This window comes from Mauremys reevesii, linkage group 1, assembly GCF_016161935.1.
Source record: "Mauremys reevesii isolate NIE-2019 linkage group 1, ASM1616193v1, whole genome shotgun sequence".
Taxonomy (NCBI): domain Eukaryota; kingdom Metazoa; phylum Chordata; order Testudines; family Geoemydidae; genus Mauremys; species Mauremys reevesii.
Genome location: NC_052623.1, coordinates 349166460 through 349180176, shown reverse-complemented (window position 1 = coordinate 349180176; position 13717 = coordinate 349166460). Strand labels below are relative to the sequence as shown.

General features: G+C 49.0%; 1 protein-coding gene across 5 annotated transcripts in view; it reads right to left on the bottom strand.

The window, feature by feature from the left end:
• The window catches only part of SFMBT2 (Scm like with four mbt domains 2), a 192354-nt gene that overhangs the window by 68676 nt on the left and 109961 nt on the right, over nt 1-13717 (bottom strand). For all 5 annotated transcript variants that reach the window (XM_039519596.1, XM_039519600.1, XM_039519597.1 and 2 more), the window contains exon 8: nt 3071-3172. In XM_039519596.1, coding sequence (XP_039375530.1) covers nt 3071-3172 — 102 coding nt within the window. The remainder of the gene's footprint in view (nt 1-3070; nt 3173-13717) is intronic.

Sequence of the window (13717 nt, the reverse complement as noted above, 5' to 3'; positions counted from 1 at the left end):
CAGGAGGGCTCATTTATCAGCACAGACAGTCGAAATAGGCTCCTGGAACTCCATAGTGAGGGATGGAACTAGGAGTTGCATTGATCATGTCTGCAGTGTGGGTGAAACTCATCTATAAGCAGAGAGCCAGCAAAGACTAGGCACCAGTTACCTCCCACTCAAAAGAGGGTGAAAGCAGGATTTAAAGCAGAGGTGGGCAAGCTACAGCCCACAGGCCACTTCTGGCCCGCGGGACCCTCCTCCTGGCCCCTGAGCTCCTGGCCCAGGAGGCTCGCCCCCGGCCCCTCCCCTGCTGTTCCCCCTTCCCTGCAGCCTCAGCTCGCTGCACCGCCAGCACAATGCTCTGGGTGGCAGTGCAGCTACAGAGCCGGCTTGACCCTGTGCTCTGTGGTGGCATGGCTGGCTCCAGCCGGGCAGCGCGGCTGCCTGGCCTGGTGCTCTGGGCAGCGTGGCTGTAGTGCTGCCAGCCACCAGTGCTCCAGGCAGCGCAGTAAGGGGGCAGGGAGCACGGGGTGTTGGATAGAGGGCAGGGGAGTTAGGGGTGGTGGTCAGGGGGCGGGGGTGTGGATAGGGGTCAGAGTGGTCAGAGGGTGGGGAGCAGGGGGTTGTATGGGGCTGGTATCCCTGGGGGGCAGTCAGGACGGAGAGGGGGTTGGTTGGGGTAGCAGGGGTCAGTCAGGGCAGGGGTTCCAGGGGCAGTCAGGGGACAGGGAGAAGGAGTGGTTGGATGGGGCTGGGAGCCCCGGGGGGCAGTCAGGAATCAGAGGAGGGGTTGAATGGGGCAGCAGGGGGCAGCCAGGGGCGGGGAGGGGGTCTGCAGCGGTCAGGGGACAGGGAGCGCGGGGGGGGGGGGTATGGGACAGGAGTCCCGGGGCCGTCAGGGGATGGGGGTTGGATGGGACAGGAGTCTCAGGAGCCGTCAGGGGGTGAGAAGTAGGGGGTGGTCGGATAGGGGGCAGGGGCCAAGCACAGCCTCCCCTAACCAGCCCTTGGTGGGGAGGAATAGCTCAGTGGTTTGAGTGTTGACCTGCTAAACCTAGGGTTGTGAGTTCAATCCTTGAGGGGGCCACTTAGGGATCTGGGGCAAAATCAGTACTTGGTCCTGCTAGTGAAGGCAGGGGGCTGGACTTGATGACCTTTCAAGGTCCCTTCCAGTTCTAGGAGATTGGTATATCTCCAATTATTACCTTTAGTACAATTTCAAAAACCCAATGTGGCCCTCAGGCCAAAAAGTTTGCCCACCCCTGATTTAAAGGGCCATGGACCTCGTGCTGTCCTTTGGCACAGGGGCTAATTCCACCTGTTGTGTCACATCATAGTTACAAAGAGACACACTCAGATCCTGGGACCTCAGTGAGAGTCACATGTGGGCAGAACCTGGCCTGAAGTGTGTTATCTGAAGCATTGTGGCACTGACTTTTACCAGACCAGTTAAGAGGGATGATATACGTGCTAACGTTTCTGATGGTAAATACTGATTTGATGCCACATAAACATGCAAGGCACCATCTAAGATTCTGGGGCTACTCACCAATTGAATTTGCTAGAAACAAATCCTGGCTCACAGGGCCGGCGCTTCCACTAGGCGACCCTAGGCGGTCGCCTAGGGCGGCAGGATTTCTGGGGTGGCATTTTGCCGCCCTCGGCGGAAATTCGGCGGCGGGGGTCCTTCCGCTCTGGGTCTTCGGCGGAAATTCGGCGGCGGGTCCTTCACTTGCTCCGGGACCTGCCGCGGTGCCCAGGCGCGAGCGAAGGACCCGCCGCCGAATGCTCAGAGGAGGAGCGCTGCCGCCTAGGGTGGCAAAAACCCTGGGGCCGCTTCTGCTGGCTCATCCTGGGCTGGAGGTTGGAAGGGGCAAGGCGTCTCTTTCCCCTTCATGTGCGCCTGGGGGCTTGATCCTGCATCCACTGAAATCAATGGCACTGACTTCAAAGGTGCAGGATTGGGCCCTGCCGCACGTTGCCGCTAGCTCTGCCTATGCAAAAGGAGTGAACTGGCTAAGGCAGCTGGAAGAGGGTGGTTGCAGGTGGGGCTTTTATAGCGGTAGGAGAGAGAGGGTAGAACGCTCATAAAGAAAGTGTAGTGAGTTCCCAAGCCAGCTCCTCTCAGCTGTTTACACCACCGCACACCACGTCTAGCACAGCTCATGTGCAGACAGGCAAGGTTTAGCTCTTCTTTAATTACCAGGCGATGGTGGCCTTCTTGCCTGCTGTAAAGGCCATCAGCTAGATAGTGCAGACAGCTGCTCAGCGGGCACGCCAGCTGTTTCTGGCATTGCACAGGTAGTGCAATATTCTTAGCTACCAGTGTGGGCCTTCGAGAACCTCAATGGTGACACAACCTAACCAGAAAAGGCAACGCGGGTGTGAGGATCCATTTTAACACATCAGTCCCTGGTCAGTCAGTTGGCCTGAAAAGCACCTGCTCACTGCTGAGATACCAAGGGACTGCAGAACGAATGGGGCCATCTGTTGTTCTGGGACTCTATGCAAGCATGAGGATGTGCTCCCTTTTCCGGGGTCAGAGGCGAGTGGATATAGAAAGAGGTTTTAGCATGATTTAGGGGTGCAAGCCCCTACACCCCCAACTCTCTTTCCCTATGGAATGTGTGTGTTACCACCAACGTTGTACCAGCTTTATTGGGCAGGAGGGAGAAAAAGCATACTTTCCTGCCCCCTCGTCCCACGTGGTTGCCCTGATATGCAGAATAGCTTCTGTATGGCCAGGGAAGGGGAAGGTGAGATGATGCTGCATGGTGAGATGATGCAGCCCAGTCCCTTCTTCCTTGTAGTGGCGGGGAGATCTGCACACAAGGTCCCCACCATGTATAGGTCTAAGGAAGATATCACCCCGTGCCAACTAGCACAATAAAAATACACAGATGATCCATTAGGAGAGAGAACAAGGTGAAGTGCAAGGACTTTTTTTTAATGCACATTTATTATTCTGACCTCCAGCTAATGAAATTCCACCGGACAGTCATTTAAACATGATTATTAACCATGGGTGGTTATTAACCTATAGTTCAGGGACAGCCTGGTATTTTCAGTCCCACTTGCAAGAGCTCACCTTAGTCACTGATGCAGGACAGATACTAAAGGGTTCCCTCATGTCCACCACCTCCAATTTCATCCCCACTGTGAAGAAGTGGCTCCTCAAATCAGCATGATCCTGTGCATATATATGGGAAACAAGCAAATCTGCATATCAGTGATACCGGCCACAAACTCAGCATTTATGAGAACCAAGTGCCCCAGCATTTTATTTTACAAGAGGTACATTTGCCTGAATTAATGAATCTGCCTGTATTGCCTAATTAATATGTTGCTCTGTGGCTTTAATTGCTTTCTCTGGGTGGACAGTTTTCCTAACAAAAGAAAGAAACCAAGTATAAACTTTTAAGGCAGACCAGGATAGGCGAGAGAATGAAAGGATCCCATACTAATGCCTGTATCCCACAGAATGGATATTCAGGGCCAAATCTTTCATTCCTTAAACAGCCACAACTTCCACCGACTTCACCTGAAATTTCTCAGTGGATGTTGGCGGCTCGTGACCGTGAGCAGCTAGATTCTCATTTTCACAAAGGTGCTTCTGTGCTGGCCTGACAGCATAACGGGGTCTTAAATGGGACAGAAATGGATAACTTAGAATATCGCTTGTGTAGGGTCCCCTCATCTGGTGTAAGGGATCTATGCCAGTCCTGTTCCTAGCCCCTCAGCATAGGGGGCACACTGGGAGTTGTAACAGGGGAATGTCAGGGGTATGGCCAGAGTGCACTGTCCTATAGCTATTCTCCATTTCCCAAGGCCCATGGGGCAGATGTGAAGGAGAGCAGCCCGAAGGCTGCTCTAAATTTACACAATGGGCTAGGCAGGTTCCTACGTGACAAGAGAACACAGGAAACACAGACACAACTTTAAAGAGACCTTAACCCATCCCCCACTTTGACCCTGACCAAGCATAGGTAACTCAAAATTAGGCCCAGGGACCAAAATCAGGCTCTCTAGCAGTTGAGACAAGGGACAGCACTAGATGACAGCCATTTATTTTAAAAGCCATGCAATGAGACCACACGTTACTGCCTTAGGGCTATGTTAAGCCTTATGAGGTGGGCGCGAAGGGATCACGCAGCAGTTGGGACACTCTGGCTGACTCAGCAAAACTGCCTGTGGTCATCAGTGCCCATCCAGATCTGCTGGATTGGACAGAAGAGGGCAGGGGCCATGTCCCTGCCCCTTTGGCGAGCCTAGCACTGGTGAAGGCATTCAGGGGATGCAGGCCCTGGGATTGTGGCTGACCCCCGTGCAGCATCACAAGAGATGGAGGGATGGGCGGATCCTTGGTCCCTCCCGCAGCTTGCAGACCTGCCCGGGAGTGGCAACAGCCACACAGGATTTCAACAAGGTTTCCCAAAAGTCACCACTCCAGCTGGCCCCCCTCAGCCGAGCACAATAGGCCATGGAGACAGAAGAGGTCCTCAGAACCCGAAAGGCGGGCAGCAAGGTGGCACGTTTACAGGGCAGCGCAGGGAAGCTGGCCAGAACTAAACGTGGTCTGTGCATCAGTAAAGCGCCCTCCACAAACACTAAATCCACTAACGTAACAAAGGGCCAGAGTCTACCAGTCTAACAGGAAGGATGGTACCAGTGGTTATGGCATTAGGCTGGGATTCGGAAGATCCACATTCAATTCCCTGCTCTGCCAAAGGCTTGCTATGTGATCTTTGGCAGGGTCACCTAGTGTCTCTGTACCGCTGTCTCCCATGTGTAAAATGGAGATATTTGTCCGTCCCTCCTTCACAGGGGTGGTGCGAGGTTTGTAAAGTCTGAGAAGTGACGCAATAACATTATCTTACTCAGGCTGAGCGGTACCTTTCACTGCAAGGAGATTTCAGTGGAAAAAAAGACTATGTGAATATGGGTGGACAAATCTGGACCTAGACACCCTGATTTGCTTTCCTGTGCATGCACGATTAAGGGAGAGGTTTGCCCAACTATGTAGGGAATTAATTTGGGTGTTCAAATGCCTTAATTGGCTTTTAAACTCTCAGACTCCAAACTGGGACGGTGCTAACCACGAATTTATCCTTTGCAAGGGGCAGGCAAGTCTTGTTCCCATTATTTAGACACCTATTTCCTCAACAAAGGACATCACAGGTAGAAGCCCTAGGACCGCATTGCATTAAGGATCATGTTTCAGTTTTATTAGCTCAAGAGTGATCTCCTTTCTGTGGTAAAAGAGTATTTCCGAACCATCAATCCATTAGCCAGTACATCTCCTGCGATAAGAGGTATTGTTTAACTTAAAAAAAAATGCTCTGGACTCCAAATTGCATGGAGAAAACCTACTTCTATCTAATAGTACTTGGCAATGCCATTCCCTTCTACATTCACCGCAACATGTTATATTCTTGTCCTAAAGTGGTTTTATATTGATTCAAAGTAGTATGTCATTTTTCCCCCCTAGAACTGTCTTTACTTATGGATTTAACAGTTTCTATTTTGGGGAACTTCTGTTTCTAGTGACATTGAAGGAAGGGTTTTACAAGCTTTAGTAGAGACGGAGGAATCATTGTTTTAATCTTGCTTTGCACTTCTATCGTACCTTTCATCGGAGGATCTCAAAGCACTCTAAAAACATTAATGGATTTAGTCTCCCTGCAGGGTAGATATTATTTTCTCCATTTTGCAGCTAGGGAAACTGCCGAAGGTTAAGTTAATTGCCTAAAGCTACACAGTAAATTAATGGCAGGGAAAGGAGTCCTAGCCTCTGGCTGTATATTTTAACTATTAACAATAAAGCCTAGCACTTATATAGCACTTTTCACCTGTAGATCTCAAAGTGCTTTACAAAGGAGGACAGTATCATTATCCCCATTTTACAGATGGGGAAACTGAGGCACAGAGAGGCAGTGACTTGAGACGTTTACTCATGTTGCTAGTTATCATCCCCTCTGGCAAGGGCCCAGTCCTGCTCAGTTCTAAAGGCACGATCTAGCCCACAAAGAGGGTGACATCCCATTTCTACTAGCCTTACCGTCAGCAGTATTTTATCCTGGGATCAGTCCCATTGCGTAAATGGGATTGCTCATGGAGTAAGGCAACTACTCAACAAGAGTAAGGGTAGCAGAATCTGGGCCTGTGTAAATAGTGCCTAGAGTGTATGATGGATGCTTAAGAAATGCATACCGTCATCACCACCAAAATCATCAGCTTTGCCACTGAATGTTTCAGTTAGAGATGGGGCATGGTTGCAAAATTCAGACCCGAGTCCAGATCTAAATTTCAAACCCCCCAGGTTTGGAAGCATTTGGACTGAGGATTTTGATTTGGCCTGTTACAGACACAGGGTCCAACCATGAAGTTCGTTTCTACGTTTTGAATGCCCAAACCATTTGCTTCAAAGTATATAGATAGGGATCATTTGCAAAATGTGCACTTGGAAACTAGATTTGGACTGCAACACCTTCCCCCAGATCTGGGATATGATCTATTCTCAAGCGTCAATACCTTTTAAAAACCCAGATCCAGCAAAGCACTTAAGCGTGCGCTTTACTTTAAATAAGTGAGTAGTCCCATTGACCTCAAAGGGGGTTGGCTCATATGCTTAAAGTTAAATCCATGTTTAAGTATTTTGCTGATTGGGGCTTAAATACCTAGATCATATTGTGAATCATTTTTATCTGCATCCACTTCTGGGGTTGAGTTTTCCATAGCTAGTTTTTGTTGTTACTTTCTTAAAGACAAAATTAATTTAACAGAAAGAATAACTCTGTAAAAGTCTAACAATACCATAGCATAGTTTTATTTCCAAAGCACATCCATGTCTGCCTTCGGATCTTGTTTTGCAGCCCAGCACCTTAATGTCTGAGCACCTTGCATGTCAAATCAATACCAATAGTGAAGTCCCTAGTGGACTTCATGGAGTCTCTGGTATTTCTTTCTTTTTGGGGTGAAAACTCTACAGAGGGTAGAGGGTTTTTTGGGGGGAAGCGGGGGCTGGGAGGGGGCTGATTTGTTTTGTTCAACAGTTGCATAGGGATTTAGGAGTAAAAAGGGTTGTGTAGCAAGGTGGTTACCCGAAGGGCTTAAATCAGCCCTGGGGGAAGGTTGTGGCTGGGAGCTGCTAGGCTGGGCTGATTGGGAAGTGGCTGCAGCTGGGCCACGCCCCAGTCAGGTCACAGCTGGCCTGTATAAAGAGGCTGGGAGCCAGGAGCTCACTGGTCTCTGCCTGTAGAGGGAGATGTGCCTGGCTGCAGGGAGCTAGAGACAAGGTACCTGAGTGTAGCAGAGCTGGGGAAAGGCTGTGGAGCTCCAGCTTGGAAAGCCCCAGGCTGCGGCCTAGCCGAGGGCTAACAGGTACTGGGGGTTGCAGAGGGCAGCCCAGGGGTAGGCAAAGGCAGCGGGTCCAAACCCAACCTTGCCAGTGCTGAGTAGGCTGATACTGCAGTCTGCCCCAGGGTGCAGGGGCTAGACAATGACTGGCAGTAGCAGTATGGTGAGGTGAGGTGGGGATAGTGGGTGGTGGTTCCCTGCGGAGGGGAGACCCTAAGACTGGAGGGTTATTGCCAGGGGGCAGCATGGTAGATAACGGGGCAGTGGGTCCTGGGAGGGACATGGGGGCCAGAGAGAGGACAGGCAGATCACTGGCCTGCAGAGGGTGCTATGGAGCTGGAATGAGCTAATTCCCAGAAGTCATCAGCAGGAGGCGCCGCAGGGGTGAGTCTGCTCCTCTACAGGGTGTCACTATGGAATGTCATTCTTATGACATTTGCTTCACCCCTAAAACCCGTTAGACTCTGGATTCACCTAATCTCCCCCCGAAGCTTGTTACACAATAACACATTTTTCATAAATATTGTTAAACCACACTTTCACCACAACAATGGGGTGGGGAGAAAGGATCCAAACCACAGTCCTCCAGTCCCAGTGGTCTGACTGCGTTGGGCCACCGGCAATTGGCGAGGCTACGGCATATGCTTCTCTTCAAAACTCCAATTAACTGACATAATTTCTAAGAATCAGTTTCACGGAAGTGAAAGGAAAGCTTTTAATTGGTATTACTCTCAAACGGATACACTGCATAATGAACTGCTCTCTCATTCCTGTATTTGCACTGCTACATGATATGCCATGTTAAACAGAAAAAAAAGGGACTTTCCTAGTCATTCCACACTGTGTTCGCTCTCCTGGTTTATTTCCTCCTATAAGGATGACCAAGTGTTTTAGGCACCTTTCTTATATTTAAATCCTCATTAGGAGCTCCTTGTTCCCCAAAAATGGATACCCTCTGCAGCGGGAGTTTTGGATGCACAAAGGAAGGGCTCGCTTCTGGAAAAGCAGTGGGGGCTAGCAGACAGGGCACGATGCCGCAACTCAGGAGACTGGTTTTTAATTCCTGGCTCTGCTGGGTGACCTTGGGCAAGTGACTTACTGTCTCTGTTTCCTCTCCCGCCCTTTGTCTGGCTTCGCCTTTGGAGTCTGCCCTGAGTGAGAGATGGCCCATCGTTATGCTGGCCCAGGTGCACACCGGACACCAATGGGATGAAAGGTGGCAAAATCTGGCCCTTTATTATTATTTCACAAGGTTCAACAGTTAAGAATCCAAAGCACATGCTTGAGCTGAAGCATGAGGAAAGCTGCTAGCAGTCCGGTGCAGCTGGCACATCTTACAAACTCTGGGCTAGTCAGATCCAGGGCTTTGATTCAGGGTCTGTTATAAAGGCAGGGGCCACTTGCAGAAGTCAGACTGGCTGTGGATAATAAACACTTTCTGAGTGAGTGAGTGGATCCAGGATTATCTCCACAATGAACAGGTGGGGACACCAAGGAGAAAATTACTTAATTCCCAAAGAAGGGGACTGGGCATTTGGACTCCTGGGTTCTGTTCCCAGTTCAGTCAGTGATTTGGTGTGGGACAGCTGACTGGTCACTTCACCTCTCACAACAATCTACTCAAAGTGACCACAGCTATCAGAACCCAAGAAGGGGGGGTGGGGTGAAGATGTCTGGCAGTTTCCAACATTTTATTCCCCTCATTTAATGTATGAGCCAGACTGTGAATTTTCACTCCTGCGGCTGAGCAATTGCTCACCCCACAGACTGTAATGGAGCCTGATAGATGAAGATTTGGCCCACCAGGTTATATGGCCTGTATATAGGGCTTAGAACAGAAACGCCCCCTCAGCGTTAATCACAGAAGAGGGGTGCAGCAGAGGGGTGGAACCACCAACCCACTAAGATGCTGTAAAGTTCTTTCCCGCCAAGTGCAATTTCTCCTCAGCAGGCAGAGCCCAGAGAATTAACATGGTACGAGCACGGCAGTCGCTCATTCAAAGGGGCACAATCTACAACATAAGCGATTATGGCCTACAACAGTGTTCCTGTAATGGCAAATTACAGAACCTCTGCTGGACAAAAGAACGCCCGTCATCTACAGTCTGGACTACCTCGGGAGTAGCCAGAGCTGTAACGAATCTCACCGAGAATCTCAAGAAGCAGTTAAACTGAACCACGTTCTCGCTGGCGTCTAGGGCGAGCACAGCAGATGCATTTGCAAATCTTCCGAAGTGCTAAGACCATGATCCTTTGCGTTGTTGGAAAGATGGCAGTCGACAGCTACATCTGAGTAATCATCATAACAATGGGCTGCCCCTTACTATGAAACATGCTGCCGCAGCACCTCTCAGCGGAGGAGCTCAGATTGCTTTGCAATCATTTGCTAACCAAGCCTCTCTGCATTCACGTGCAGTATAATCCCTGGTTTACATGCCCACAGAGCTGCAGGATTCGATGCTGTGAGAGGCGAAGTGACCAGTCAGCTGCCTCACACCGAGTCACTGACTGAATTGGGAACAGAACCCAGGAGTCCAAATGCCCCGTCCCCTTCTTTAGGAATTAAGTAATTTGCTCCTTCGTGTCCCCACCTGTTCATTGTGGAGATAATCCTGGATCCACTCACTTTGAAAGTAGGGTTTAATGCTGCAAGTGGCCCCTACCTTTATAACAGGAGCCTAAACGATTTAGTGCCTAAGTGAGTTAGACTCCTAATGCCCATTGGAAGTCACCGTCCAGTGGGACTTCCAATGGGAATTAGGCACTTAACCTGCTAAAGCACTTTTGTAAATACTAAGTGCCTGACTCCCACTGAAAGCCAGTGACTTTCAATGGGTGTTAGAAGCCTAATTCACTTAGGCACTTTTGTAGATGCCTAAATATCTTTGGAAATCTAGCCATTCATTAGGCACTTGGGTGTCTAATTCTTGTTGAAAGACAAGTTCCTAAATCACTTTTGGAACTGGGACTTAAGCACCTAATAAGGTAATAAAGGTAATAATTGGAGATATACCAATCTCCTAGAACTGGAAGGGACCTCGAAAGGTCATCGAGTCCAGCCCCCTGCCTTCACTAGCAGGACCAATTTTTTTGCCCCAGATCCCTAAGTGGCCTCCTCAAGGATTGAACTCTTAGTGCCTAAGTGCCACTTAGGCACTTTTAAAATGTTGCCCAAAGCCATATTTTGAGCTGGCTACTGTAGCTGCTCCCACAAATTTTGAGGAGTGCACCCATTTTGCAAATACACAACCACATTCACAGTCCTTTCTGCTGCTGCCTGGATACAATTATAAACCACAGTTTGGCCTAGCGTTGGGAATAATGGATCCAGCAGTTTATACAGTGAGCTAGAGATGAGTTCAAAATGCAGAATTCAGCTTCTGATTTCAAACACTTCCAAATTCTGGGCTATTCAGATCCAGGGCTTCGATTCAAGGTCCAGCATGAAGATGGGGCCACTTTCGGAATTCAGAACTGGGTTTTGATATTGAACATCTCCAAAGTGATTGGATCCAGGATGACCTCCACACTGAACAGAAATGAGTAAACAAATGATGAGCCTGATTCTTCTCTCCCTTCCACCAGCTGCACTGGTGTAAAACACTAAAGACTTCACCTGTATCTACACTTTATTGCTACAGGGGCATAACAACAGCTGGACCAATGTAACACTTTCATGTAGCCACTCACTACCGCAACGGCAGGGGTTCTCCCATCATTGTCGTGAATCCCCCTCCACGAGAGGCAGTACCCTAGGTTGACGGAAAAATTCTTCCATCAACCTAGCACTGTCTACACCAGGGGTAAGCTCAGCTTAACTACATCACTCGGGGAGGGGGGGGGTGTTTTTTTCACACACCAGTGAAAGTTAGGTTGACCTAACTTTTTAGGCCTTCAATAAAACCTCGCCCTGGTTTATGCTGCTTGAAGGGAGGGGCGGAATTAGATCACAAATTGTATTTTTTGATCATGGATTGTATTTTTTGTTCTGACTTTTCAATATGTTCCTCCCAATGTTTTCCTCAGTGCCCCTGGGAACTGGGTGTTTCCAATAGTCTAATTTTAAGCAGACAGACCATGTGTGATGTTCAGTTCAGGACAGAAGGGAGTCGTGATTAGAAGGATCTCTAAGCTGTCTCCACAGGAATCATGCCCTTCTTTTAATTGACAAAGAAGAACCCTCCCAAATGCAGTCCCCTGCTTTATTTCCACATGAACTGGGCTTGTTTGAAATTCAACGTCCTTTTCCAAACGTGGAGCGATTTCCAGGAGGACACACACAGGGGAAAAGAGACAGCAGAAGCTGGGGCTTGCTGGTTGGACAGGTAGTGCTAGGAAGAAACTAAAATTTAGTGTGGGAGGGGGAAATCATTCGAGATATTATGACCCACCCACCTCCCCAGCAGAAGTAACTGTTAAGCTGTCTGAACTCTATTCTGCCCTCTGATGTGTGACTCGAAATCCGTGGAAGCCCTATGCCTACATCTGAGGGCCGCATTTAGTCTTCGGTATTTAAGGCCTCCTCTGTTCAATAAAAAATAGTTACCATAGAAACAGCCACATTGCAGAGTAGCCATTCTAACTCTGAAATACAGAGCACCTTTGCTTTATCCCTCTGCCTGATGCAGATGACATAAAATGCAGCCAGGCAAATATTCCCTCACTCCCAGGTTCTAGGATTCTTCTGGATGGTGGAAACGTAGAAAGTAGAGCAAGAGTTAAAAAGACACTCACCTACGTACGTGTTACTGCCTTCAAGCAAAAGTAGAGAGTTAGGAACCTCCAGCTAAGGCCAATCACTTTACAGCCATTCACTAATGAATCCTCACTATGTAATACGTATTATGCCCACTTTACAGATGGGAAAGTTGAGATGCACAGAAATTCCTGCCAAAGTTTTCTAACTAGAGTGTCTAAAACGAGGCCCCCAAATCCATATTTAGGTATCTGGGTAAGTAGCAGGACTTTTAAAATGTATTGAGCTTTCACAGCTACTCGTTTGGGCCAATTCTCCCCTCACCTCTAAAGGTGTAAATCAGGAGTAACTCTGCTGAAGTTAATGGGATACAGCAGAGTAAGTGAGGTCAGAAGAGGCCCACTAATGTCAATGGGAGCTGTGGGTGTTCAACATCATTGGCAATCAAGTCCTCTATTTAGATGACTACATCTATAGTTAAGGGCCAGATTCTGCTCTCATTTATCTCATAAATCAGAGTAATTCTACTGAAGTCAATGGCTTTACTCCAAATTTACACCACTGTAACTGAGAGAAGACTGTGGTTCTAGGTGCACACTGTTAAGCATCCCAGTCAGAAAATGCGTGCATTAGTGACATGGCCAAGGACAAACAGCAAGTCAGTGTCAGAGACTGAACTCTGGAATTTCCCCAGACCCAGTTCTATCAGCAGTACATTAGGCCATTCCACCTCACTAACCTCTGGCTGGCTGAGCAACCACTGATGTTCATTAATAAAATAAAAGGGTGTGTGCTAAAAAGCAAAGCCAGGGGGAGGGGTACTTACAAGGCTCCCATCCCCATGTCATCTGGGTGCCTCACAAATATTAATGCATTGAGGTAGGGACGTGTTATTATCCCCATCTGTAAGAACTGAGCCATAGAGAGGTTAAGAGACTTGTCCAGGGTTCCACAAGAAGCCTATGGTAGATGCAGGAACTGAAACCCCCATCTCTTGAGTCACAGTCCAGTGCCTTAGCTACAAAGCCAACCTTGCTCCTGGAAGGGGTGAAGGGTTGCAAGTTGATAAGGCACTTTAAGATAGTGTGATTAGCCATATTTAGGGTCCTCGAAAATTCACAGCCATGAAAAAGATGTCATGGAGCATGAAATCTGGTCTTTTGTGTGCTTTTACCCTATACAGTACAGATTTCACGGGGGAGACTGGTGTTTCTCAAACTGGGGGTCCTGACCCAAAAGGGAGTTGCAGGTGTGTTGCAAGGTTATTTGGAGGGGGGAGGGTTGTCACGGTATTGCCACCCTTACATCTGCACTGCCTTCAGAACTGGGCAGCCAGAGAGTGGCAGCTGCTGGCAGCGCCCTGCCAGCAGCAGCACAGAAGTAAGGGTGGCAATACCATACCGTGCCATCCTTACCTCTATGCTGCTGCCTTCAGAGCTGGTAGCTGGAGAGTGGTGGCCGCGGACTGAGGGTCCAGCTCTGCAGACAACAGCAAAGAAGTAAGGGTGGCAATCCCGTACCATGCCATCCTTACTTCTGTGCTGCTGCTGGTGGTGGCTCTGCCTTCAGAGCTAGATTCCTGGCCAGCAGCCACTGCTCTCCAGCTGCCCAGCTCTGAAGGCAGCGCCACCGCCAGCAGTGCAAAAGTAACGGTAGCAGTACTGCAACCCCCCGTACAATAAC